The following is a 27421-nucleotide window of genomic DNA, read 5'->3' as shown; positions in this document are numbered from 1 at the left end:
AGAAAACACAAATTTTTCGGGGGAATGCCCCTGGACCCCCTGGGGTAGTGTTGTCTCCCCCTTTCGGCCCTCCTTTTGGACATCTGGATCCGTCCCTGCAACCATGATTAAACTTAGCCAATTCAGATGTCTAAAAACGTACTGTACTTTGGAAAATGATTGTTTTTAATTATAAAGATTAAAATTATGCCTTGCTAAACCTGTGAACAGTTTATTCTATTCAATGGTTTTCTCTTCGAAATCCGCACAGAAAATAAGAAAACAACCAACTATATTTAAAAGTGCGCTTGGTGTAAATTAATACCAAAAAATCAAAGGATCAGCCAATAACATATCCGGAGAAGAGCACATTTCCTTATCGTAGTGTCCATTGCATCTAATATCTAAATGAGAGAAGACTGCCAGGTTCTGTCATTTAGCTAAATGCAATTTGGCAGGCACTGATAGTTATTTATAGAATAATTAGTTTCAAGAATCTAACAGAAAATGAAAGGGAATCTAGAAAAAATAAGAATAATAAATATATTATGTCCTAGTTGCTTCAATTATAGTTTCTTTGTTTTAAATTGTGATGATTAAATGGGAGACCGAGGAAGTATGAAGACAATGCAGAATATACTGCATGTGATTCAAGGTGATACTGAAACTGAAATATAAATGATCTATCCTTTACAATTTGCATCATGGTTGAATCTTGGACCTAATATAGGTCTATGGTTAAATGATGTCCATGATTCTCCCCAGAATATCTGGATGCCTCTTCGTCTGCCTAAAAAATATGGGTTTTTTTCGAGCTTTATGGGTTTTCTACATGTACTTTGACTAAAGGCATTTTAAAATGCCCCTATCCCGTTTTTCCAGTTTGAGTATTCATAAATCTGTGTCTTATTATGCCTAAGAAAAAATGTTTGCCCTCCAGCACCCGCCCCTAGATCATGGAAAAACAGGAGCGGTGTTTAAAAAAAAAAAAAATCTCGATTTTTTTTGTTCACAAATTTAAAAAGTGATCCTTATTTTTCTCCATTTTGCACCAGATTTAGACATCGCTATTCTAGGCCTAAATTCATTGCAAAATATCGATTATGAGTTTGTTTTTTTATTCAGTCTTTGAAAAACAAAGAGTGAGACAGGCTTAATTGCAAGCATTGCAATTTAATATGTTGATTTTGGTGACAGGAGAGAGAAAAAAAACATGTTTTTGCGCCTGCCCCTCTTATACAATTTTCAGCATTAAAGGGCAAACCAACAATTTATTTTTTTAGACCTTACAGGAACTGTTCTATTTCTTCAAAACCCCTCAAGTGTCTTAGGAAATTTATTAGTATTACACCTTTTTACCCTTTCTGAAAAAGAAACCAAAAAATAAGTACGGTTGAAAATATTCTTCTGGTTTCTAGAAAAGATGCGAGAAATTTTCTATTTTATCAAACCAATTAATAAGACAAAAAAAACCCTAGCCTACCCTACTGTTTTAAGCGAACACCACCTATTGGTGTGCCGTTTACTTAACAATAGAGTTGTCACTCTGAAGATTTATGTTCATGCAATGAACATTAAAAGTGTCAGGAAACTATAAAAGATTATTTCAAATTAATTGGTTTGTTATTAATAGAGAATTTTTCACAAAAAATAAAGTATGGTACTATATTTTGCTGTGTACCTTTTTTCAAAAGGCATTTCTATAGTGCTGTACAAATGTTCTGTCTTCGGCCTATACTGGTTGTATTGACAAACGCATTGACTTATATTATCATCACAGAAAATGAATGGTGTGTTATAACATAGTAACTATTATTTGGATGTATAGTAATAATAGTAAATGTGCTGAGCACTTTATGAATGGTATTAATGCACAGTAGTTTATTTTTCCTTGAAGGATTCATAGAATATATTCCACTGCGTAGGTCAGTGCAAATTAGAAAACGCCTACTCAAGTTTAAAGTCTGTAAATTATCTTGTTATATGATATGCTCATTATGATACAACAAAATTATTAAAAGTTGAAAATCTTACCAGTTTTGCATGTACAACCAGATAGAACCATTTAGTAACAAAATAATAAAATGCAAGGGGGTGCAGCATGTCCTTTTGTTTTGGATTGTTCTGTTCAAACAAGAGAAGGTTTCCCAGAAATTGATAAAGCACTGTTGAATCAAAGCCGTAAAGAATGCGAAATATATTACCTTGCAGGCATACATATTCTAAATGATTTTTTTTGCATTTGATCGCCAAGCACTATATTTAACTGAATTATTGTTTGTTTATACATTAGCACCAGGCGTAGAACTTCAGCCGGAGTTGGTCTCGTCAAATCACGACTCGCCTGATGTAGGCAATAGGTCACCGGCAAAAGGCGGCAAAGAAGATGACAACAGTGCGGTTGTGAATGGCGACATGGCAATGGACGCACAGGATGAAAATCCAGACCCTGATGAAGAGTGGTTAGAACAAGGTCAGTTACAACTCTACTCACTCAAAGTTCAGTGTAAATAAAATTATTGTCAAAAATACAACATGGTAAAATTGGAGGAAAAAATGGACACAAAAACACAAATGTGAATATAAGAAAGCAATTTAACATGATGATCTGAGAATGCATTCAGGAATATATGTTGCATTGATGTGTGTGTGTGTTTTTTTTTTTTTATTATTAATTCTATTGCACGTAAAGCATAAAGCTTTGTAATATACTCCACATCTTTTGAAGAGATTTGTCTGTATTATGTCAATTTCATGAAAACAACCAGTTGTACAGTGCATTATTGTGACATCGACAGTGTACAGTATTTTTGGTTTTATATAGAAGAATTTGATATAAGAGTGGATACTTACTTCCTTTATTTTTATTTTCAAATTATATTACATTTTACCTTAAACTAAAGGTTTTCATTTTGAAAGTTGTAGGTTTGAGACCAACACTGGTCACATTAATAATAATAATAATATTTTGCTTGAGTCCGTGGGGAAGACAATTTATCTTAAATTGGTACCTGGTCGAAGGTGCAAAGTTTGGATTGATATTGAAAGTGCTGATTATGCATGCAACCAGAAATAATCCCTAGAGAAGTGGAGGAGGTTTCACATTGTATTTTTGCATCCAATGACAAAGAAGCTGTACATTACGAGATTAAATTAGTATGCGTTGGAATCGGTATCGATACAAATCATAAAAGTTTCGACTATTCTGTTACCTATGAAACTGGACCTGTCATGGCCCTATCACACCTTGACATTTAACCAGCGTTTTGAGAACACTGGCATACGCTGAAGCATTGATGTGTGTGTGTGTTTTTTTTTTTTTATTATTAATTCTATTGCACGTAAAGCATAAAGCTTTGTAATATACTCCACATCTTTTGAAGAGATTTGTCTGTATTATGTCAATTTCATGAAAACAACCAGTTGTACAGTGCATTATTGTGACATCGACAGTGTACAGTATTTTTGGTTTTATATAGAAGAATTTGATATAAGAGTGGATACTTACTTCCTTTATTTTTATTTTCAAATTATATTACATTTTACCTTAAACTAAAGGTTTTCATTTTGAAAGTTGTAGGTTTGAGACCAACACTGGTCATAATAATAATAATAATAATATTTTGCTTGAGTCCGTGGGGAAGACAATTTATCTTAAATTGGTACCTGGTCGAAGGTGCAAAGTTTGGATTGAAATTGAAAGTGCTGATTATGCATGCAACCAGAAATAATCCCTAGAGAAGCGGAGGAGGTTTCACATTGTATTTTTGCATCCAATGACAAAGAGGAAAAAGTGCTTAGATTTAAAAAAAAAGAGAAAAAAAATATCTTAAGCGATGTGTTATATTATTTTTATAGTCATTCACAGTACAGACACAAATTATCGCTTCGTATCTGCGCGTAACCTCTCGTAATCTGCTTGTAGGTACGTTTTGAACGTAGCTACGAACCACTACGAAGGTCATTGTTATTTTAATTAGCTTTGCAATGATCGTAGGCTGGATCTTCGGGCTGATAAACAATGCGTAAACAATATTGAAATATAGTTTACCAGCTTTCAATACATGAGCAATGTTGTAATTTACTAATAAACAATGTTAGAAATTTATTGTTTTGTTATTCTACCTTATTATTAGATCGATCATGTTTTAAAACTGTGTTTAGTTCGCTAGCTAGGTAACCTAGTAGGCATCGAATTTTGATCCTACGTACGGCCTACATTTTCCCCTATATAGAAGGAGAGCAGACAGTAATTATTCTGGTAAACTTTCCAATTCGGTGAATTTTGATCTGATATTATTATTCTGGTAGTAGGAATTTTCTTCTTTTAAATAATAATACTGATGACAAATCATGTACAAATTATTACGATTTCTACAGATCACGTTGTTTATTATTTACCGTAATTTGAAGCAGTAATGGAAGTATAGAAATCACTACCTTGCCGAATTAAGGCTAGTCATGCTAGACCGCATTTACTTCATTTTTTACTCACTGTTGCTCACAGCTTTTCAACATTTGCCACGAGGTTAACCTTGAACACACTTTACTGTGTTCTGATTGGCGCGCACTCTGACGTCTAATGCTGGCTAAGTTTTATTTTCCATTGGGTTTTTCCATGCGACATTAGGTAATTTTACAAACAACGGACGTTAATTCTGCTTTATATTTATTATTTATCTTACTAAATCCAAGACTACAAAATATTATTTGATGAACAATCTTTTCACATGTGTGTATTGTCATTGAGGACATCATTTTTTGACATTTAAAAGAGGTAAAATAATTGTAAATAAAAAATAAGATAGGCCTAGGCTAATTAATTAAAAAAATATTACAGCAGTACAAACAAGTTCCTGTCGTGGACAGCGAATGGAAGAGGAGACTCCCATGAAGTCAAGTGTACGTTTTTCTTATTGAAAAAAAGCTCCATACTTTAAATTAACGGTCTAAACTCGTGTTTGTCATTCACAAATTATCAAGCAATACATTGTTTATTCCAGTAAGCTACAGCAGTCTTTCTGCACATACAAATAAACAACATGCTTTTGCTCCGTAGGTTCGCTTCGCGTAGCCTTGCTTAGATTTTTTATATCAGGCTACGATGTATCTACGAAGCCTGCGCGCAAATAAAATTTCAATATTTCTTGGTGGTACTGTATGTTCGCCTCTCTTCATCCTGGATTATAAATTGGTACCTGGTTGAAGGTGTAAGGTTCTGGATTGAAATTGCTGATTATGCATGCAACCAGAAATAATCCCTAGAGAAGTGGAGGCGGTTTCACATTGTATTTTTGTATCCAATGACAAAGAGGAAAAGGTGCTTAAATTTATTTTTTTTATAGTTATTTAGGTTACTAGGTTTTGGAGTTTATGGAAGAACTAATCATAATCTTTGAAAATTAGTAACCTACTGTAATGTGTCATCCATTTATCTAATTTTTTTTTTTTTGTAATTTTTATGAGAGTACAAAACATATGCTAAGGAGTTGGATCAACAGTGTTTATCTTTATGAAAGTGAAAAAATAATGACCTCAATATGACAACAATCATTTTTATCATAATACTTTGAGGGGAGAGAAGGTGGTCAAAGGAAAGATTGTCTTTTAATATGATGAAAAATGGATGAACCCCAAAATACAATAATGATATAATTATTTTCATTACTTCCAGTTAGGTGGCAAAACTCCTTTCGTTTTGTTGGTTTTCATATTGTAGTTAGTTTTCTGAGTTTATAGACAAGAAGGTAATTATAATTATTGCTTAATAGTCACGAATCAATCCATTTTTTTTTTACTTTCATAATTCAGAGTAACATTAATTATAGTGGTTTTTGAATAATAAGTTTATACAATATAAAAATATGTACATTACGATTCAGGAATAAAAATAAATATTTATAAAATTGTCTCTGAATGTTCCTTTAACAAAATAAAGCAATAAAATTAATATAAATATAAAATAAACATTTTTATAAATCAAAATAAAAAGTAAAAATGTAACATGCAAAAAATATATCAAATGGATTGGAATCCTGTTGTGAAATTTTAACAAATGAACGGTATGCTATAGAACTTCCAGATTTTGTTGTTATTCTACGGATAATGGATCTATTTTGAATATTAATTAATTATGATGAGGAACAGTAAATTTAGGCCTAGTTCAGACTAGGTGGATAAACCCGGCTAAACTCACCGAGTTTATCCACCTGCCAGTCTGAACTAAGTGGCTTATCTCAAGCCGGGCTGTGTTCCTATAGTAACTAGGCCTGGCGCGCCACCGTGTTAAAACTTTTCTAAGCCGGGCTTTTCGTTGCGGGGGTCTTGCATTGACTTCGGGTGACTAAATGACCAATCAGCATTCAATTACGTACGCTGTGAGCGAGCGTACGTTTCGCGAGCTATGTTTTAAAACACGTTTCCTGGTTACGGTTCATTATTAATATTATGCAAATTCTCGCCTGGCTAAACCTGCTAGTCTGAACGCCCGACAAAGTTAAGCTGGGCTTAACGCTGAGCCGGCTTAACTCAAGCCTGGCTTATATCCAAGTCTGAACGTAGCCTTATTGATTTGTTTATGTATTCATTGCTGATGGATGTTACTTGTTATGTCTTTGATAGATGGGAGTCGGTCACAGGCAACATTCAGTTTTACGGTAGAGAATATCAGCAAGCTGAAGGAGACCGCTCTCAGTCAACCAACTATCGTCAGGAATCTGCCATGGTAGGTACCCCAGTTCCATCTGTAATCTGCCCATATATGGATGTTATTTGCCCATGGTATGGTTTTTATTTACCCATATAAGGGTGTGATCTGAGTCATAATCATGTCATTATAATGGGAAAATCACAGATATCTGTTATAACTTGCCTGAGGAAGACTAAAGCATCCCTACCAAGGAATACAAGCTTTACTCATTTAAGTTTTCTTTTTCTATTTCTTCTTATAATGGTGCTGCCTTAATAAGGCCAAATAATATTGTATGCCCAGGCATAGTGATGTTTGGGAAGTGGGGTCATCAGTCAGTTCCCAGGTCTATTTTTAGGTTTCATTACCAATCATCACTCATCCCATGTATTTTGTTTGGTAAAATTGTAACCACATGGCCAGAATTCTTATCGTTAAGGTATTAACATTGATTAAATTAAGCTTGAAAAGTGGGCTATTTAAACATACATGTAGGGCTCCTCTTGGGTAAAAGTAAATTATCTTTGCTAAATATGAAACACCAACCCTAGAATATTCAAAATTTTGGTTTTATCAAGCTAGGCAATGTAATGGTTTTTTTTTTTACTAATAAAATTGAGTAATAATTAATTACTCCAAGTTGTTTCATGTGGATGTATGGGGTTTATTTGGCTATGTGCTATATCTTAGCCTATCACAGGGTGAAGAACTTGGGATGTTAAAGTCAGGTTCCTTAGGGAAAATATCTTTGGATATGTTGTACACCTGATTTTCTAAGACACAAAACGCTTATTTAAAAAAAAAAAAGTCGGGAACGGTTAATGAGATACAGAAAAAGAAGGAGGACGTTGCATGGTTGCAGAGCCGCTTGTGCTTGGCCGCTTGTGTTTCTCGTGTGAGAAAGAATAGGTAATTAGTTGGTTTATCCAGGTATTCATGAAGTAGACTTTGGAATATTTAAAAATTGGGGAAAAAAGGGGGAGTAACCAACCGTTTTCTTCTAAGTTTTTAAATATTAAAAAATCTGCATCTCATTAACCGTTCCCGACTTTTTTTTGTCAAATATGCTTTTTGTGTCTTAGAAAATTTAGTTGCACAACACATCAAAATGTTTTTCCTCTAGAGCCTGACTAACATTTATCAACATTGATTATCACAGCAATATATTATAACAAAATGTAACCGTATTTTTACTATGTTTATAAAAAGCTTTCTTGCCTACCTCATTTGTGTAGGAAAATTATGGCAATGCCTCGGTCCAGCCACAATGAGCGCACAACGAAGAGCCTGGGATTCTTCTTGCAGTGTAACGCCGATTGTGATTCCCCGTAAGTTTTATTTTATCAATCATGTTGTTTCTATTTTTTATTATTTAACAACTAAATGATGTTACCTTTTATGCTATTTTTCTTTAAGCTCTTTTGTTGCACATGTTGAAGGCCATATCTCCACTTCTGCATCATAAAGAGCGTTGTATAATTTACAATTTATTTATTTATTTATTTTTTTTTTAATTTTCGTTTTTTTGGTTTACAATGTAACACAAATATTTTTTTAGTAAGAGGTCACACGTTATCAATACTTAAAATGTTTTCTCCAAATAGTAAATGTCCTGTGTGATAAAAATAGAAACAGTAGTGGGATTAGACCTAGGCTACTATCGCTAACATCTGGTATGCTTTCTCTTATGAATAGAATAATCTGATGGGAGCACAAACTCATATAGACCAAACCCAGTACTGTTTCGATTTTAATCATACTGGAGAATTTACTCTTGATTACAAATCATTTTATATTGAGAGGTCACATTTAAACATCAACTTGTACATTTTTCTCTCCAATAGTTTCTTTTTACCAATCATATACTTATATCTCTTGATTTATTATTAAAGCCTGGTTTCTATACAATCTCTACACTGTCGCTACATTTTTTTTACTGCAATCGTTGCACTGCGTAGCTGTCCCTGTCCCATAGCTGTCGCAATCGGAAATGCTCCCTGGTTCAACTGACCAATCAGCGTAACCAAAGGAGTCAGCGATAGTGTGTAGTGATTTTTATGGAAATTAGACCTAAGTCTTTTCTTCACTTGCATAATAGTTAATTGTAGTAACCAATGTTTTTTCCCCTTTAAAATTAAGACAATGGTCATGTCATGCAGCTGCAGACCTTATACTGAAGAACCACAAGAAGGACAAAGAAGATCACGTAAAAAGTAAGCAAAATGAAATAAAAAGTTTCTGAAAGAAGTACATACATGCTTAATATATTTAAATTAAAAGCTCTGAGGCCACAAACAACTTTCCATTCTTTGTGATGTGGTGCATCAAAATTTGATGAAAAAGTCTTGTATTACTGTATGTCGTAATCGTCTTCGCCTTAATCCCCTCATGGGGGGTTGGGTCGTCTCATTATCGTCCTCCATCTGGTGTGATCCATTACGGCTTCTAGTGTCTGATGCAGTCCATCCATCTCTTTCTGGGTCTCCCTCTTGGTTTGCTCTCATTTTCCACTCTTTCTTCTGCCTATCTTATCATATCAACCTCTTCCCGTCTCATTGGACTGTACCTGTCTCATTATACTGTACTGTATATATATAATAGTATTTTATTCAAAATTCAAAAATTCATAAAAAGCATAAAACATGACAGCCAAAAAGGCTAAATTACGAATTATGTTACAACATCAAAATAGGAAATTTACATTAACATAACATAAAATTGTTTAGATAAAAAGCAAGAGAAAACTACAGAATTATAAATAAAGAATTATAAATAAAAAGTATCGTATACTTATCTACCACCAATTATAGTTTTTTACCTTTTTTCCACTTGAAATCTACAGACACCTTTCTTTTTGACATTTATCTTTGTAGTTTTCTGTACACTTGTCCTAAAATATTAACATTTTTATTTTGACTTATGAATATTTAATGAGTCTGATTGTGCACAAGTCACATTTGATCACATGGTTGGTTAGGATTATACCTTTTACAATTATTATATGATAAATAGAAGCAGATTAACACTGAGTCCTAAATGCAAATCGTTTTACATACATAGTACTTGTATCCAGTTATTGAAATGCACGCCATTGTGTTTGAATTCAATATTTCAACATTAATTATGCCATCATCAAGGAATAAATTTTCTTATTTCGCACCTGATGGTGACATAATTAATATATTGCATCCCAACACGATGGCATGCATTTCATATTTGGAGTATCTATTGTACTTTTTTTTATCTGAGATTAATCAGTGGACCTTTCAGTTTAATGCATCAATGATTAATTGAGACATGGATAATCATATGACAACAATTTATAAGGAAGTAATTTATCCATGATTGAGACTGTCTAGTTTGGATTACTGTCAGTTTTTTTTATGTCAGTTCTGTGTGTATCCATTAATATGATAGGCTTTAAATGAGCGAGTATGAAATTATGTACCATTAATCGTACAAGGCTAGAATGGCATATCTGTATATTCTGATTGGTGTCAGAAATCATCACATAAATAAAGCATAAAAACTTTGAGACATGAACCTAAAAAGGTGAACTACGATGTTATGTTTAATCTAATCTAAAGTCATTATTGTGTACAGTATAATAAGTCAAGTTTATTTCAATTTCTCAATGTTGTTTTTCTTTATTTTCACAGGAATCACTCATGTTTTCTACAATAAGGAAAATGATTGGGGATTTGGACATTTCATCTCATGGCAGGTAGGTTGACCCTTTACTAAACACAGTAGCATCTCCTAATTACGTACCCCTCTGTCCAAACAGAATTCTTAATCCGGGAGTTTGAATTTTCATAGTATTGTGGTGTGGGTATGCTACATATTAAGGTTAGTTTGTAATACTGTACGGAAGCCAAAATTATCTGTACTTCCTGTGAAGTATTCATTTCAAGTGATTTCTGAATGAAAACATGACTATTAAAAGCAAAAATGATCACAAATTAGTGGGAATAGCACCCCCAATGAACAAAAAGTGAGATTCTGTATTCCCTCTGCACATTAGCCGCCTTAACAAGCATGCACAGATTAAAATGCAATATATATCGGCTGAAAAAGATTGATATATCTTGCTTTAAATGAAGTTTTTATGTCAAGAGTTGGTATTTGTGAGGTTCGTAATTCGGAGATTTGACTGTATATGGATACGCATTTATTTATTCCACATTTATTTATTTATTTAAAAATCGTCACGATATATATCAATATATACTGACCAGGGGCCTGACTAAAGATGACATAGGCTAAAGCCCAACACAACAAGTGGTCATCTCTAAACCCCTGGCCAGCAATATTATAAAATATATAAAATAACATATAAAATATAAGGAAAAAAAAGATATGATAAATATAATTTTGTTATTGTTTTTCTTCAAAATTGAAATTTAATTTCTTGATGCAATATAAACAATGAGATGGAATGAGGTAATCATATTATTGGATCATGTGATTTTGTGTTTGTGTTTCAAATCGAATGGTTGTTAGTTCCTGCTCAGGTTGCTTGCATCCTTGAAGGCTGCATTAACCAGGAAAAATATAAGCAAGCCACAACCGATGTGCCAACCACTTCTACCTTAAGGTGGAATATCAAGTATACAATTTATTTTTTATTGCTAATTGTGTTTTTTTTTTTTTTTTTTTTTTTTTTTTTTTTATAATTTAACAGGATTTGCTTGATCCAGAGAGGGGGTTTGTGGTGGATGATTCTATCGACCTAGAGGTCAAAGTGTTCGCTGATGCTCCTCATGGTGTAAGGTAGGTCGCAGCAACATTCATTCGTATTTTCATCTACTGATCCACATCATCCCAAGCATGCTTCTTGAATATTTGAATATGTGCTCCTCATCTAGTCATTGTCATTTGGATTTTTTTTTATTATATAAGAATCCGCTATAGAATGTATAGAATAATATATACTATGTTGCGCTTTATTTTCACGCGCCCTTGATCTTCATGATTTTCACGATAAAACAACGATCGCGAAGAATTCTGAATGATACTTGTGCCTTTAAAAGCAACACATCGCCTTGAAAAACCTTGGTCAAGCCTCCGCACAGGCAAACTGGAGTAGCTGAAATAGGCCTGCCTAAGCTAGTCTAAAAATCAAGAGGGTAGGAGGTTGCTAAAAAAAAATCAAGAAAAACCCATGAAAGTTGGGAGATGTAGATATAATATAGGCAAAAAGAACATAATGGTAGGTTTCTGCATCATTTTAAGAGCCGCGAAAAAAAAGGTCTTTACAGTAAGTGTGTGTTGCTAATTTTGGGGATAAGTACTGTATGTTCTTTTTGGTTGTTTTCAGCTGGGATTCCAAGAAGCTGACAGGCTATGTTGGTTTAAAGAACCAGGGTGCTACCTGTTATATGAATTCTTTACTACAAGCGCTTTTCTTCACAAATAAGTTAAGAAAAGTAAGTACAAACTCAATCCACCACTTCAACATTGTGGTGTACAGTTTATCTTTGAAATATATGATATAGATAAATTATGCTTGAAGCTTAAAGGTGCTCTGTTTACAGTTTTACAGCCTTGGGGCATCCAACATGACCTTTGCTGAAGTTTTAATTTAAATAGAAAAGTATTTCCTGGTTTGTTGCTTTTCATACAGTAATTTGCTTAATAATCTTTTGATAATTAGCCTGCCAATGGACCTGAAGCCATAATTTTAAATCTGATCACTTTGAGGGGTCATCAAAGGTTCAAGCATACCCACTACATTGTATAATGTTGTCTTAAAGGTTGTGCTGAGAATGTATGATGCCCTAGTGTGGGTGGTAGAAGAATATTTTGAATGCGAATAGATGGAAAGAGGATTAAGTGGGGGGTGGGGGATATAAAAGAACAATAGTCTTCTATATGGTAATTTACTAAATTACCATATGTTGTATTTCCAAAAGTCACACAGCATTTTTATTAACTTGCAAATGATTGATAGATTAAATGATGGATTGATTGATTGTTTTCTATAGGCAGTGTACCTAATGCCAACAGAGAGTGATGACTGTTCCAAGAGTGTACCATTAGCAATGCAAAGAGTGTTTTATGAGTTGCAGTACAGTGACAAGGCAGTAGCCACAAAGAAACTTACAAAGTCTTTTGGGTAAGTATGAGGAAGGGTAAACGGCATTCACCTTGTTTAATTTACATCAGTAGCTAGCAGCTGTTCAGGATTCAATGAAATTTTACTGTCAATTCTCCACTGGCATTGAAAAAGTTAGTAATATATAATCTATAGTACAGAAACACATAATATATAATTAATAGCTATTATGAAAATCAATTATGAATAGTTAAATAAATATTAGTATAATAAAATAAATATTAGTTTAATTTGTATTAATTAGTATTTACAGCATAAGTATTAGACATACATTCACAGATGTAACAGTAATGATTGATTACTTTATTCTAGACATGGTCATTGTATGTGTAGATGAAATAGTAGATTTTGTACATGCAGCATGTAGTGGCCGCTCTAGGATACATTTTCTGGGGGCTAAGCTATCCGACAGGGGAGCTTGAGCTTGTCTGTCTGAGGAGGGGGAGGTTTTGGGAGGGGATGTCCCCCTCCCAAATGAGATTTTTTTAGGGACTTCTGGATGGCCAGAAATGGCACTGTACGACTGTGAAAGACATGTTTTGATTCATTATCAACTCAAAATGCCAATTTATGTACATTAAGAATGAAGGTTTGCTATGCTATTTTAGATATTTTTTTGTTGTTATATTTCAGTTGGGAAACATTAGATTCCTTCATGCAACATGATGTTCAGGAACTGTGTAGAGTGGTAAGTTTAATATAATTTATTTCAACCATTTCAAGTTTACAATTTTATCCAAAATATACAATAATAATTACACACCTCAGCAGTACCTCATAGGATTGCTCAAAAAGTGAACAATGCTCATCTGTCTGGGACTCCCCAGTACCAATTGAAGAAACAAAAATATGTAATAGGAATATTGAAAGTTATTATTTACAAATTATTAAGTACCATTTGCTGCCCTACTTCTATTGTTGGTGTACTGTCCAATCCACCACCAGAAGGACCCCACTTGAAACAAGTTATCGAGCTTTAGTGGGTTATTCTTGGTGTGATTCAAACCAAAAGTATTCCTATACTCCTTGTCAACTGACGTTAGTTTACTGTTCATTAACGACTGACTTCATAGGCTTTCTGGAATATGCATTTTAAAATCTAATATTTTACCATCAAAATGTACTAAAAACACAAAAGCTTGCATTATATTAGTTATCGAACACACATTTAATAATCAATTAAAATTTACAAAGAAAAAGTAAGATGCAACATCTTAATAATTACGTTAGAAATTGGGATCAATGGTTTGTCAGTGAAGAAATTGGCATCCGGTTGAATCCTTGTTGCAACGATAGCAACAGAGTAGTATCACATGGTATCGTGACGTAACACTGTAGTACTCTATTCCCTTTGTCTTTGTCATTTGTTTACTACTCCTGAACATTTTTATTCTATTTTTGTACGTTTCTTAATAAGTTTGATAACATTCCAAAGGTTATTATATATATGTTGTATGCCCATATATAGTCATAATGTGGCTATATATGGTCATGGTGTGATGTCATCATGACCATAAAATACTGTTGTATGCCCATATTATAGTTATCTGATAGTCTAGACTGGGCTTTATAAAGGGATTTTCCCACTGTGTCCAGTTTTCATGGGAACTTGTCAGTTATGTGTTGTTGCCATTGTTTTACAGCTGTTAGATAATATGGAATCCAAGATGAAGGGAACGTGTGTAGAAGGTGTGATGCCAAAACTCTTTGAAGGAAGAATGTCTGTAAGTTCACTCAAGTTTATTATATTGATATTTGTTTTTTGTAGTATATAAATAATTATAATATTTAAACAGCAATCTACTTCTTGAAGCATTTGTTTACTTTGTTGGTTCTTTCTTCTCAATGTAAAAAAACATATTTGTGTTATCTTAGTTTTTAGTAAAGACCAGAAAGATTAATTACTAAATAGCTGAAATGTAATATATATGTAAATTTCTTTATATTAGACCAAACAAAATAATGGCAAAAACATTTGCACAAATGTAGTTTTGAACACTTCTGGTGTGACCATGCCACCATCACTACTCACTGTACACAGGATGATTTGATTTTGATTTGATTTGTACACTGTGATTTTAATTATTTGCTTAATCAGCCATCACAGGCTATTTATTGCATAAGCTAGTATATACAAATACAAGCATTAACGGTAGACCTACTTACAATATTTAGTCATTAAATGTAGAAATCAATATAGAATTAATGTATTATTCTTTGTATTTCTTTTAGTCCTATATCATGTGCAAACATGTTGACTACGTGTCTACCAGGATAGAATCCTTTTATGATATCCAGATGAATATCAAAGGCATGAAAGATGGTAACAACTTTTTTTTACTGCAATAATCAAATTATACTTTGTCATTAATGTAATTTTTTTTTAAATCTTGTACTTGTAATATATAATTATTTGATAATTTTAATAATTTTGGAAGTAAAAATTTTTATAAACATTATTGGTAATTAATGTAATGGAATTGACAATTTTGTACATATATAATATAAAATATGATCTTTTGTATTCTTAGTAGTTTATTTTTTTTATATCTATTCTATTTTTATAAATTTTATATTGTATTTTTTCTCCTTTTAAAATTCAATTGTAATTGAATTGTGAATTTTTTATTGTATTTTTTTTAAAAATAATATTTGAAGTTTTGTGTCTTGTGTTTTGTTTCTTATTGTAAATTCAGTTGTTCCATTCTCTTACTGCTCTATGTTCTTATACCAGAATTAAATAAAATATAAAATAAATTATTTATTTACATATTGTATGAGTATGATTATTAATGATATTACTTTAATAATTGGTATTGCTTTATCATCATTATTATTTGTATTGTTTGATTATTATTCTGAACTTTTCAAACTTTTTTCTAGTATATGAATCATTTCATGATTACATTGCCAAAGAGAATATGGAGGGAGAAAACAAGTACGATGCGGGGGAATATGGTCTTCAGGTAATAATGTGTCATTCATCATAATCATTATCACGATCAGTGGAAGCTGTGGGTATTGAATGTTGGACTTCCAGCCTTGAGGTTCGGGGTTCAAAACACTCACTGGGTATTTTGCTTGTGTACCTAGTAGGATATTATGGCATGTAGTGTATTGTGTCTTCCGGTTGCATTGACTAGGTATAATCCATGGGACAAGTACTAAAAGTGAAATAAATTCTTATCAAGGTATACTTATCACTTGATGCGACTCATCAAAGGTTAAGGGTTAACATTATAATATGTTTTACTATCTAATTCTGGGTAGGGTATTCTGTTCTCATGTTTCTCATCTATTTACAGTTATTGTTCTGGAGCAAGGTGAATTCATGTATTGAAACCAATAAATAAATACATACTTGTGACATTTCGATCTTATTTATTTATTTATTGGTTTCAATTCATGAATTTAACCTTTCTTCATAATTTGGTAACCTAATGAAATTATTTGAAGGTTATGTTTATAATTACAGGAGGCTGTGAAAGGTGTCCTGTTCTCTTTATTACCACCAGTACTTCATTTACAACTCATGCGGTTCCAGTACGACCCTCATACAGATTCCAATGTTAAAATCAATGACAGGTAAGCACATAAAATTTGATAGTGTAAAGCACTTAAAATTTGATATAGTAAACCACAGATGGGCCGCATGTGTCCAATAGCAATTTTTTTGTGGTCCGCGGAAATAAATTGAAAACCCTATGTGTGCGGCCCGCTAAGCAACATTAGCTAGAAAACACCTTGTTTTTTACGGCTCGACACTGATTATATCTAAAAAGTAACATTAAAACTGAGAATACAGTGGTGTAAAAGTAGTGCTTTGAAGTTTTTGGTTTTTGGTGAGCCCTCTGTGTTAAATAAAAAATTCACTTTGGCCCTCCGACCAATTTTTATGCCCACACGTGTTGTAGAATTGATGAGTTAATAGTGGGTCGTGATAGAGGATTATTGAAATTATTAATTTGTTTTTGCCTTCCAGGTATGAATTTCCGTTCAAGTTAGATCTAACGCCATTTTTGAGCGATCCAGAAGAAACGCCTTCAACGTATACATTGCATGCCGTTCTTGTTCATAGCGGCGACAATCACGGTGGACATTATGTAGTCTTCATTAACCCCAAAGGAGATGGAAAGGTGAGCATTGATTAATTGATTGAAAGTCTAGAAAGATTATAAAAATTTTTCTATTTTATAATTGATTCTCGTATGATTACATCAAACTTTTTTTCATATTCAGTGGTGCAAGTTTGACGATGATGTGGTGTCCCGATGTACCAGGCAGGAAGCCATCGATAACAACTTTGGAGGGAATGACGACGACCTTTCAGTTCGACATTGTACAAATGCTTACATGTTAGTGTATATAAGAGACAGTTGTTTAGGTATGTCCAAGTGCTATAGGAACTAGCTGATCTAATCAATATATATCAAATGATACACAAGATGATGCAATATAAAAAAAGAATATGCTTACCCCCCTCCCCATATAAAGGGGCCCAATTTCTAAATTTTTTAAAGAATGCACCACTTAGATGTAAGCCCACCTCTTTTCGAACAGAAATATGTTTGCCTCCCATAACAAATCTGAAAGTTAATAAGCCGAATATGAAATAGATTTTCTTTGAAATTCAACATAAAAATGTTGGCTAGCCCAAGTCCTGGGCTACCTTGTATTTGCTACCTTCTCCTTGCTAGGCCAGGCTACTTTGTAATACCTATGCTGTATGCTAGACTTGTTTGAGGACCCAGCATTTTGACTTTATGCTCACAGTAAGTCACTTAACTGTTGTTGACTTTCTATTGATGATTAATGTTTGAATCTCCAGATGACATTCTTCAACCAGTGACAGATGAAGATATACCAGACACATTACAAAAAAGGATACAAGAAGAAAGGTAATCCAGCAAACAATAAAATATAAGACAAAACAGAGTGGGAGTATGTGGCAGAGAGGTATTGCGCTGTGCTTGCAATCAAAATGTTGTAGGCTCGAATCCAATGCTGTTCACATAGTTTGTGACCTTGGGTAACACATTTTATTTACATTTGCCTGTCTCCAATCAGGAGTGTAAAAGGATACCGGGTCATGGTTCGTAGGTGAATCATTTGGAATGAAATTAGTTATATGCTGATTACATATATAACTAGGATTAGTAGTGCTAATTATTATATACATAATTAGGAGTACTCCCCAGACAGTAAAAGAGGTTGCACATTTTGTTTTCTCCAATAATCCAATTTGTAATTTGAACTGCGCATGCCTATATCCAAGGTCAATTGTGAGGTCTCTCTACAAAATGAGACGCATCGTTGGTGAAATCATATTGAAATATTCACCAAAATAGGTCCAAGTCAAATTTTTACAAAAGTCAATTTTTTTAATTTTCTGACCATGAGTCTCATTTAGTAGTGAGACCTCACAGTTGACATAATAAATAAATAAAAATAAATTGACCTATGTTGTGTGTATATTTATTTATGTCAATTGACCTTAATATGGGCATGCGCACTACTTACTATGAATTGGCCTATGACCAGGCAAATAGAGGGCGTTGTATTAAAAATGAAATGCGCTATTTAAATAAAAGATCAAATTGATATTTTAAAAAAATAAAATAAAAAATATGAAGTCAGTAGTGGTAAGAATGGCTTTACCCGACTCTTTGCAAACTATAGTAATTTCGCTTGTTGATGGTCAAATATATTACGTAAAATGTAAACTATGTATTTGTAATTTTTAAAGGAAATTAGAGATACAACGAAGGAAGGACAAATCAGAAGCACATTTATACATGCTGCTACGAGTTTACACAGAGGACCAATTCTATGGTCACCAAGGAAACGACCTCTTTGACTCCGAGAAGATTAAATCTAGGTAAACCACTGATACTTTTAATAGTAAATAAACTTTAAAAAAATTGAGTATAAACTTGAAAATGTAACCTATTCAGAGTGTGATAAAAAATAATTAATTTTATCAATTTTCAGGGATTTTCGTATTCGGAAAGACTTGAATCTTGCCGGAGTCATGGAGCTTCTAGCAGACGCCTATGGTTACCCAGTAGATAATATGCGGATTTGGCCAATCAGCTACAGAACAAATCAGACATACAGGCCGACAACGTTAGAAGTTGAAGACGCAGAAAAAACGGTGAGTTATTTTGTTGTGCACCTTATTGCCAGGAATTTTCTATTGATAACAGACAGAAAGCATAAGAATTTTATATTTTAGACGTAAAAATGTATTTTAGCTTGAATATAACACACCCGTTAAAACATTTGCAGTCTGCCTATACTCTACTTCATCAAAATCGAATCAACGTTGGCGCCAGAAATGTACCGGCAAGGGGTCTGTTATGTTTAGGAGGGGTCAAACCAAGGGGCTGACTAGAGCCTCATTCTACGGCCCAGAATATAAAATCTCGAGTAGGATTCATAGGGAGAGTTTTTATGGCTTATGTGCTAAAGCGTGCTTTTAGACCACAATATTACGGATTAGCAATCAAGATAAGGTTATTTGGATAGGCAATTTATTAGTATTTTCATTTTTTATTCTAAGACCTAGTCGTTGCGTTGGACGACAGGGTGGTCCAGGCCTGTCCGACGAGGAAAATTCCCCCAGCCGCCCTACTGGTGCCTCCACTGAGTGTGATGAGACATGCTATAGACAGTAATGTTATATAATTCTTATTGCCAAAAATCTGATAGAATGTGACTTACTCTGAACTCTTTAGTAATTTTTGGAGGTATTCTGTTTTCCGTAGGTGCATGACATTGCCGAAAATGATCCGAATTGGTTAGTATTTTTAGAAACGGCAGATCCCGAACAGCAAGCTGCGCTACCACAATTTGACAAAGATAGCGACGTCCTTCTCTTCCTCAAGAAGTACGACCCAAAGACTAAAACGATCTCGTACTGCGGACACATTGCCGTGTCTATCACACAGAAGATATGTAAGTTCTATGACCATATGCCTATATATGGTCAGGATGTGATGTCATCATGACCATATTTAGGCATGTAACATGTGTTTTGGTCAAATGTAATTTGATAGTCTGACAGGGCTTAATATTCCGACTGTCAGATATTGCTGGCATTCCACATTGTTAAATATGTAAGTCAATATATATCCTTCGCACAACAAAATATGAGGCATGTTGTATCAAAAATTGAAATTTACGTTATTGGTATTTTTAGATACTTGAGTATGTAATCTTTCAAATGAGGGGTCATTCATTGAAATTGGACATTTCAAGTCTTAGTTATTGGGAAGTGAAAAGTACAGCACTCATAATCAAGATAAAAATTATTTTGAGTAATTGCCTTCCAATGTTATTTGTGCATACATTGTTTAATAGAATTAACGATCAAAATAACGTTGAATAAACAATTTGATGACCTCTTCCAAAACTCAGACTTTGGGACATGATTTATTAGACATTAAACTGTTGAACAATAGTGGAAAAAAAAATTATTTTTATGGCAGTTTTTTTCAGCTGCTATATTTTATAGCTCATTTACTCAATACTGGCCTGTGCAACAACTTAACCATTTTGTTGCCACAACATGCCTCATATATCTACTACAATAATTTCATTACTAAAATGATTACAACATGGCTCCAATGGTTTTGGGAAGTAAACCAATATTTAGTCTTTATTGTAGCCACAGACCTTCTCAATCTGATAGTCATACTAATTTTGTTCCTGTGATTTTTAAATCTACAGATGAACTTATACCAACTTTGTGTGAAAGAGGGGGTTTTCCAGAAGGAACTTCTCTAATAATTTACGAGGTAAGCAATATGTATTCATAGAAGATAGGTGATGTGAACCAGAGCATTAGATATTGTTACATTGGAATAGGCAATTTATGTATATATTTATGTGTTTAATGTTAGGCCAATAGATCTATTAAAAAAATGTTAGAACAGCACTTCTATGCTTCTTTTTTGGGGCTGTAATTTAATACAGGTTTCCCTCCAATTAAATACCGCTAATTGGGACTGGTGTTTCTATGGTTTTGAGCAGCTTTGGTCTCTAGAATAATAAAGGTTAAGACATTTGTAAATATGAGACAAAGTGGTCTTGGAGGGGTTTTTAATTAGGGATACCTGCCTTATGTATTTATTCCACAACAGTAGCGTGGTTCAACAATTTTAGAGCAGTAAATTTGTCACAACGGCAATGCATTTCTATAACAATAGTTTAACTCTATTTCTCATCCATTATTACTTGTATCCATTGTAGTGGACTATTTTCCTTGGTTTTTATTTTTCAGGAAGTGAAGCCAAACTTAACAGAAAAGATACAAGATTTGAGGCTACAGTTAGACAAAGCATTGGATGAACTCATGGATGGAGATATCTTAGTATTTCAAAGGTAAACGACTACAATGTATCTTCAGAATTACATATACATGTTCTTACTTAATACTAGTATACTCATCAAAAAACCAACGTTTTTCAAAGTGAATGAATATTAAAATATAATTTGTTCTATTTTATAAATATTTGCTAATATAATTATGTATAACAAATTTAATATTTAAGTTATTATTAACATCAACATGTGTAAATTATAGGCTTAATATAATAATGCAATGCTTTAGTCATTCATATTTATGTATGTTATTTATATTTGTATAATAGTAGTTATTATTTGGAAGTACACGCCTATTTTGGCTGCTTTGTGCTTTCCTAGCAGCTAATGACTATCTATGGTTTATTTAATGTAATTATTAATGTTGTTTGTTTGATTTATTGAATTGTAATGTATTTTGTATACTGCATATTTTGCCTGAATAAATAATAATAAAAATATTGATTCTAGATGGCTCGCATCCCCTTATTTAATATCTATATAATATATAAACTTATAATTCTATTTCATTAGTTACTTAATTGATCTTCCTCTATTTAAGCTATTGTTTTTGTTGTCATAGGGATGACTCGGACAATGATCAGTATGAGCTGGCAACAGCCAAGGAATATTTCCGTGACCTTTACTACCGAATAGAGGTTGTGTTCTGTGATAAGACAAACTTAAATGATCCTGGATTTACAATAACGTTATCTGTCAAGATGAACTATTTCCAGGTCAGTCAGTTGTCCATCTGCTTACATTTGCGTCTTTTTCTCTGTATGCATCATTACCACCACCACCACCATTATCTTTGTTTGTCATTATCATCACAAACTTAATTATTAACACCATCACCAACACCATCATCTTTAATTATCACATCATCATCATTGTCATCATTTTAAAGCTCATCATTGTTTAACATCAACAACATCATTATCTACCTCATGATCATTCTTCATCAACAACCATGTAAATCATCATCACCTCTACCATCATTAACCCATCTTCATCATCATCATCAGTGCCAGCATCATCAATGCATTTTCATAATCTTTATTATCTTTATCATCATCTTCATTTATTTGAATTTTGTTTTTCTTTTGTATTAAAGATTTCTGCAAACAAAATTTAAATTGTAATCTATATAGAAGTTGCTACTCTTTAATTTGATACTAAATTGTTGATGTTTATGGTTTGCATTTGACAGATAGCCAAAGCTGTTGCTGCCAAATTAGATACAGACCCCATGCTGCTGCAGTTCTTCAAAGCACAGACGTAAGTCATGAACTCACAAGTCTTAATCGCATGTAAATAGCTGCCCAGCTCAGTTGCAGGGAGCTATGAAGCTCGTTTGCAGAGAGCTGCATAGCTCAGCCGTTAACAGTTTAGTAACTTAGTTGCAAATAGCTGCCCAGCTCAGTTGCAGGGAGCTGCATAGCTCAGCCATTAACAGTTTAGTATCTTAGTTACAAATAGCTGCCTATCTCAGTTGCAGGGAGCTATGGAGCTCAGTTGCAGGGAGCTGCATAGCTCAGCCGTTAACAGCTTTGTAACTTAGTTGCAAATAGCTGCACAGCTGCAGAAGTGGAGCTTCAGAGAGCTATGTAGCTCAGTTGCAGGGATTCAGCCATAAACAGCTTAATAACTCGGTTGCAAATTGCTGCCCAGTTCAGTTGCAGGAGCTATGGAACTCCAGAGAGCAATGTAGCTCAGTTGTAGGAAGCTGCATATCTTACCTGTAAACAGCTTCATAACTCAGTTGCATGTAACTGCCCAGGTCAGTTGCAGAGAGCTATGTATCTCAGTTGCAGGTAGCTGCATAGCTGAGCTGTAAACAGCTTTATAACTCGGTTGAATAGCTGCCCAGTTCAGTTGCAAGAGCTATAAAGTTCCAGAGAGCTATGTAGCTCAGTTGCAGGGAGCTACATAGCTGAGCTGTAAAGAGCTTCATGACTCCAGAGCGCTATGTAGCTCAGTTGTATAGAGCTGCATAGAATGGTTGCAGAAACCTCTGTACTTCAGTTGCAGAACTACCTTCATAGTCCAGTTCTGCAGGGAGCAGCATATCCTACTTGCAGAAAACATCAAAGATCTGTTGCTAAGTACTGTGTAGCTACCTTGTGGTTTGTATTTTGTGTTGAATCATGGGGGTTTTGGGGATCTTAGTTCAATTCCAGCACAGTTTCTTTCAACTAAAGATCTCATAAAAATTACAGTGCAATTGCAGTTGGATGAGATAAGCCATTCCAATGTACATCAAATCATTTTTACATAGTATACAATTTCATTATCGCCTCGTTATTGCAGCTCAAATATGCTTCAATCCTTAGAATTTCAGTGATGTTCGTCTTAACTGTTACGGACTGTTCTATTACTTTTGAGGGGTGGTTCAATTAAGGAAGAATAGCAATTGTGTTTATCCAAGTGTTTGACTCACAGATAAATAATATCAATGCTGATATTTTGTGTAATTTACCCCTAACAGGCATCGTGATGGTCCTGGACACCCCATTCGCTGCACTTATGAAGGTACTCTACGTGACCTCATACTTCCTTTAAAGCCAAGAGGAATCAAGAAACTCTATTATCAAAGGGTGAGTGCTTACAAATGTTTTGAAGTGTTTTTTTTTTAGTATTACTAGAATGTAAAAAGAACATTAACAATAACAATATAATTAAAAAAAAATAATAATACTGTGTTTCCAGCACATTTGTAATCAAAACGTATTTTATGAAAAGCATCCCAACTACCTATATCTAAGGTTCTGTCCACTTATCTAATTTTCTTTGACAAAAAACTGTTGTATGCCCATATATAGTCATGATGTGCCTATATATGGTCATGATGTGATGTCATCATGACCATATTTAGGCATGTTGCAAGCTTATGTCAAATAAAATGTGATAGTCTGGTGAAGGCTTTAAGTCTCCATACAATCAGAAGCTAGGAAGTATTTACCCTTTCCTAGGCTCAGGCTCTTGGCAACGTTGTTTTGCCCCTCTATGTTCAATACCTCTGGACACCAGCAGTTTAACAATATTTATTTTGATTTTTTTTAAGTTGACAATCAAAATCAATGAACTTGAAAATAAAAAGCAATTTCGATGTGTATGGGTCAGCAGTAAACTGAAAGAAGAGGTTAGTATTTGTTTGTTTAATTTCCACCTTTATCAGTCTTTTAATATTTTTGAATCTAAGAGTGAATATTAATTGTAGCTTGTAATACAGGGGTGGGCATATAAGTCGCTTGGAGGGCCAAAGTTTAACAGGGGTGGGCCGCACCCAAACTGATGTTTCCAGTGTGTTTCTAAAACCCTTTCATGCGCTGCTTTTATACCGCTTTATTTTCAGTTTTAATATTACCTTTTACAGATGATCAATGTTTAGCTGTAAAAAACAAGGTGTTTTCTAGCCAAAGACCTTTGGCGGGCTGCACGCATAGGGCTTTTAATTCATTTTTGCGGGCCGCAAAAAATCACTGCAGGTCCACACTTTACCCACATGTGATATGCGTGTGTTAATTAATAGCTATATATAATTCAATTATTGAACATCATTTTTAAAAATTTATGTACGCATATACGTGTAAGAAAAAAGGGGAAAATAAACTTTCCACATATAAATAAATTGAAATGTCGCTACATGTAACTCTTATACAAATATGGTGATTTACCAGATCATTCTGTTTTTGTAGGAGATGGTCCTTTATCCTAATAAGGATGACACAGTAGCGGGTCTACTGATGGAGGCCAAATCGCTGAAGCATCACACGCTAGGCCACAATGGCTCTGGCAAATTAAGGTTAGTCACTTGTTTTTTGAGTGGACACGATAAGAAATAGTCATACTTTTCTATTATAACAGTAATGATAATAATAATAATTATAATAGTATTTAGTATTTAGTACCTTTCACAATATAAAGAATCACAACGCTTACAATACATTGAATTCCTGATGCTCAACATTAACTTCTCCAATCTTCGGGATTATTACTAGTTTGTACCACAATACATACCGCATATAATAGACAAATACATTTACTGCCATACATCCTACCTTTTAAACATTTATACTGCTGATTGGAGAGAGATAAGTGTACATAAAGTTCTTAGCCAAGGTAGGCAACTCGGTATGTCCACCATTGTATCATTCTCACTCTTGTGAAAAAGTTCGCTTTTTGGTTTTCCTCTCTCTTGTTTTTTTTTTCTGATTGCGTCTGTTTGTTCTTGTCTTTCATTTCAATGTTTTGAGAGAAATAAATGAAATGAAATGAAGTGAAATGCAAGTGAGGGAAGAAATGTGATGTATCTTTATATATACAATTAACGTTTGATGATATATAATGGTCATATTTTAATATAATATATTTCTATTTTTGTGCTTTAGACTTCTAGAAGTTATTAGTAACAAAATTCATCAGGTGCCACAGGAAGATGTCTTGCTGGAATGTCTAAATCCAGCGGGCACAAAAACCTACAGGATAGAGGTATGTCTGGCCGAGCTTGCGTATAATTATATCTATTTATTTTGGTATACCGTATGTTTTTGCGTATAGTACAAGGCTTTAAATAGCAAATTACGATTGAAAAACAGAGGGTCGTGTTATACCCCCAACACATACACATTTGTTTATGTTTAAATCATGTACGTCTTATGTGCAGATTGTCTGTAACATGCAAATTTATTACTGAAATGAAGTTACTAACTGTTGTATTGTTTGAATGAATGCAATTTTATATGCGGGAAAATACGATTTTGATAAACATTTTTTTCTTCTGTAGATATTTTTAAATAATATATTTCTGTTATAAAATTCTGTTGTTATTTTTATAGGAAATTCCTGAGGATCAGCTGGACTTAAATGAGACTGAGCTGCTGCTCTGTGTTGCACACTTTCAGAAAGAAGTCTTCTCCATGTTTGGTGTTCCGTTTCTAATTAGGGTCCAAGATGGTGAACCTTTCACAGATGTTCGTGAACGAATCAAGCAGCAATTAGATATCTCAGAAAAAGAACTTGAAAAGGTAACGATTGTCATTTGATTATAGGCCATTGGTACTGTGTGCAAACATTACTCTGTTCATTGTAAAAACCCGTACCATGTGCAAAGATTCATCTTGTTCACAGTAAAACCATTACTTAAATTTGTACCGTGTGCAAACACTGCTCTTGTTTACTGTTAACCCCTTTCTGTTAATTGGTACCGTGTGCAAAGATTTCTCTTGTTTACAGTAAAACCATTAATTAAATTGGTACCGTGTGCAAACCCTGTAAATCATGCATATTTAATATGGTGGTACTGTGTGCAAACATTAATCTAACTTCTTTCTGTTAAATGGTACCGTGTGCAAATATTTCTATCGTTTACGGTAAAAATAAAACATCACTTTCAATTATTACTGTGTGCAAATTTGTTCTTGTTCTTTAATTTTGTTATTGTTTGTTGTTTGTTCTTTTTACTTTAATTTGTTAATTTGATTGATATTTCAATAATTACGATTTCGTTATATTTTTAGGTCAAGTTTGCTATTGTTGTAATGGGTAGGGCAAACTATATAACAGAGGGTAAGTATTAACTTGATACAATGGTGTACATGGTGAACATAGCAAAAGCAGAAACAATTAGATTAGAGTGCTAATAATTAGTATAACATAAAAATTTATGTTTATGCAGATATCTTGAGAATAAATAAATATCCAAATTTTGTATCACAATCAGTCACAATGCAGACTGGTAGATGGGAAGGTGTACAATATATTTTAAAATTTTATGCAAATTGATTTGTTAAAATTGAGACAACAAAAAAAATGATGTAACATCAGGTCATGAGACAGTAATATATTTATGAATAGATAAATCATAAAATTCAGTATTTACATGATATTAATCATTTTGCTTGTCTAGTAGATCAATCTATGAATTTTTTTTTCTTACAGGTGAATACAGAGTGTCAATAAAGGACTTTATGCCACAAACAGTTGGAGGTAAATATTTAATAACAATATCGGTGGAGGATTTAAGGAGACCCATCCGGACTGCCTTTCCCCTATATGTTTCAGAATTATAAAAAAAAATGGGGGGAAAAGATGAAATTATATTCAAGTTTGCCATAATCATAATTGTTCTTACCATAGTGCCCAAACATAGTGGGGCTGAGGTTGTCTGGACCCTCATTTCTGAGTCTCTCCCTGGATCCCCTCTGCTTTGAAATGTTGGATCCACCACAAAATATTATCTTCTGAAGCAGGAAATCAACAGAAAAATT

General features: G+C 33.5%; 1 protein-coding gene across 1 annotated transcript in view; it reads left to right on the top strand.

Annotated features, from left to right (window-relative positions):
- The window catches only part of LOC117118465 (ubiquitin carboxyl-terminal hydrolase 7-like), a 35825-nt gene that overhangs the window by 5084 nt on the left and 3320 nt on the right, over positions 1-27421 (top strand). The window contains exons 2-31 of the mRNA XM_033263053.1: positions 2273-2452; positions 6601-6703; positions 7903-7995; positions 8807-8880; positions 10327-10391; positions 11352-11440; positions 11988-12096; positions 12655-12785; positions 13419-13473; positions 14429-14509; positions 15018-15108; positions 15669-15751; positions 16261-16370; positions 16768-16921; positions 17025-17169; positions 17614-17683; positions 18532-18663; positions 18777-18939; positions 19553-19742; positions 20517-20584; positions 21070-21170; positions 21733-21886; positions 22363-22430; positions 23641-23749; positions 24217-24294; positions 24851-24957; positions 25544-25643; positions 25991-26179; positions 26672-26720; positions 27093-27140. Coding sequence (XP_033118944.1) covers positions 2273-2452; positions 6601-6703; positions 7903-7995; positions 8807-8880; positions 10327-10391; positions 11352-11440; positions 11988-12096; positions 12655-12785; positions 13419-13473; positions 14429-14509; positions 15018-15108; positions 15669-15751; positions 16261-16370; positions 16768-16921; positions 17025-17169; positions 17614-17683; positions 18532-18663; positions 18777-18939; positions 19553-19742; positions 20517-20584; positions 21070-21170; positions 21733-21886; positions 22363-22430; positions 23641-23749; positions 24217-24294; positions 24851-24957; positions 25544-25643; positions 25991-26179; positions 26672-26720; positions 27093-27140 — 3189 coding nt within the window. The remainder of the gene's footprint in view (positions 1-2272; positions 2453-6600; positions 6704-7902; positions 7996-8806; positions 8881-10326; positions 10392-11351; positions 11441-11987; positions 12097-12654; positions 12786-13418; positions 13474-14428; positions 14510-15017; positions 15109-15668; positions 15752-16260; positions 16371-16767; positions 16922-17024; positions 17170-17613; positions 17684-18531; positions 18664-18776; positions 18940-19552; positions 19743-20516; positions 20585-21069; positions 21171-21732; positions 21887-22362; positions 22431-23640; positions 23750-24216; positions 24295-24850; positions 24958-25543; positions 25644-25990; positions 26180-26671; positions 26721-27092; positions 27141-27421) is intronic.

The sequence above is a fragment of the Anneissia japonica genome, unplaced genomic scaffold (assembly GCF_011630105.1).
Source record: "Anneissia japonica isolate Jap-2015-1 unplaced genomic scaffold, ASM1163010v1 scaffold287869_len1821871_cov162, whole genome shotgun sequence".
Taxonomy (NCBI): Eukaryota; Metazoa; Echinodermata; class Crinoidea; order Comatulida; family Comatulidae; genus Anneissia; species Anneissia japonica.
This window is presented reverse-complemented; position numbering and strand designations above follow the sequence as displayed.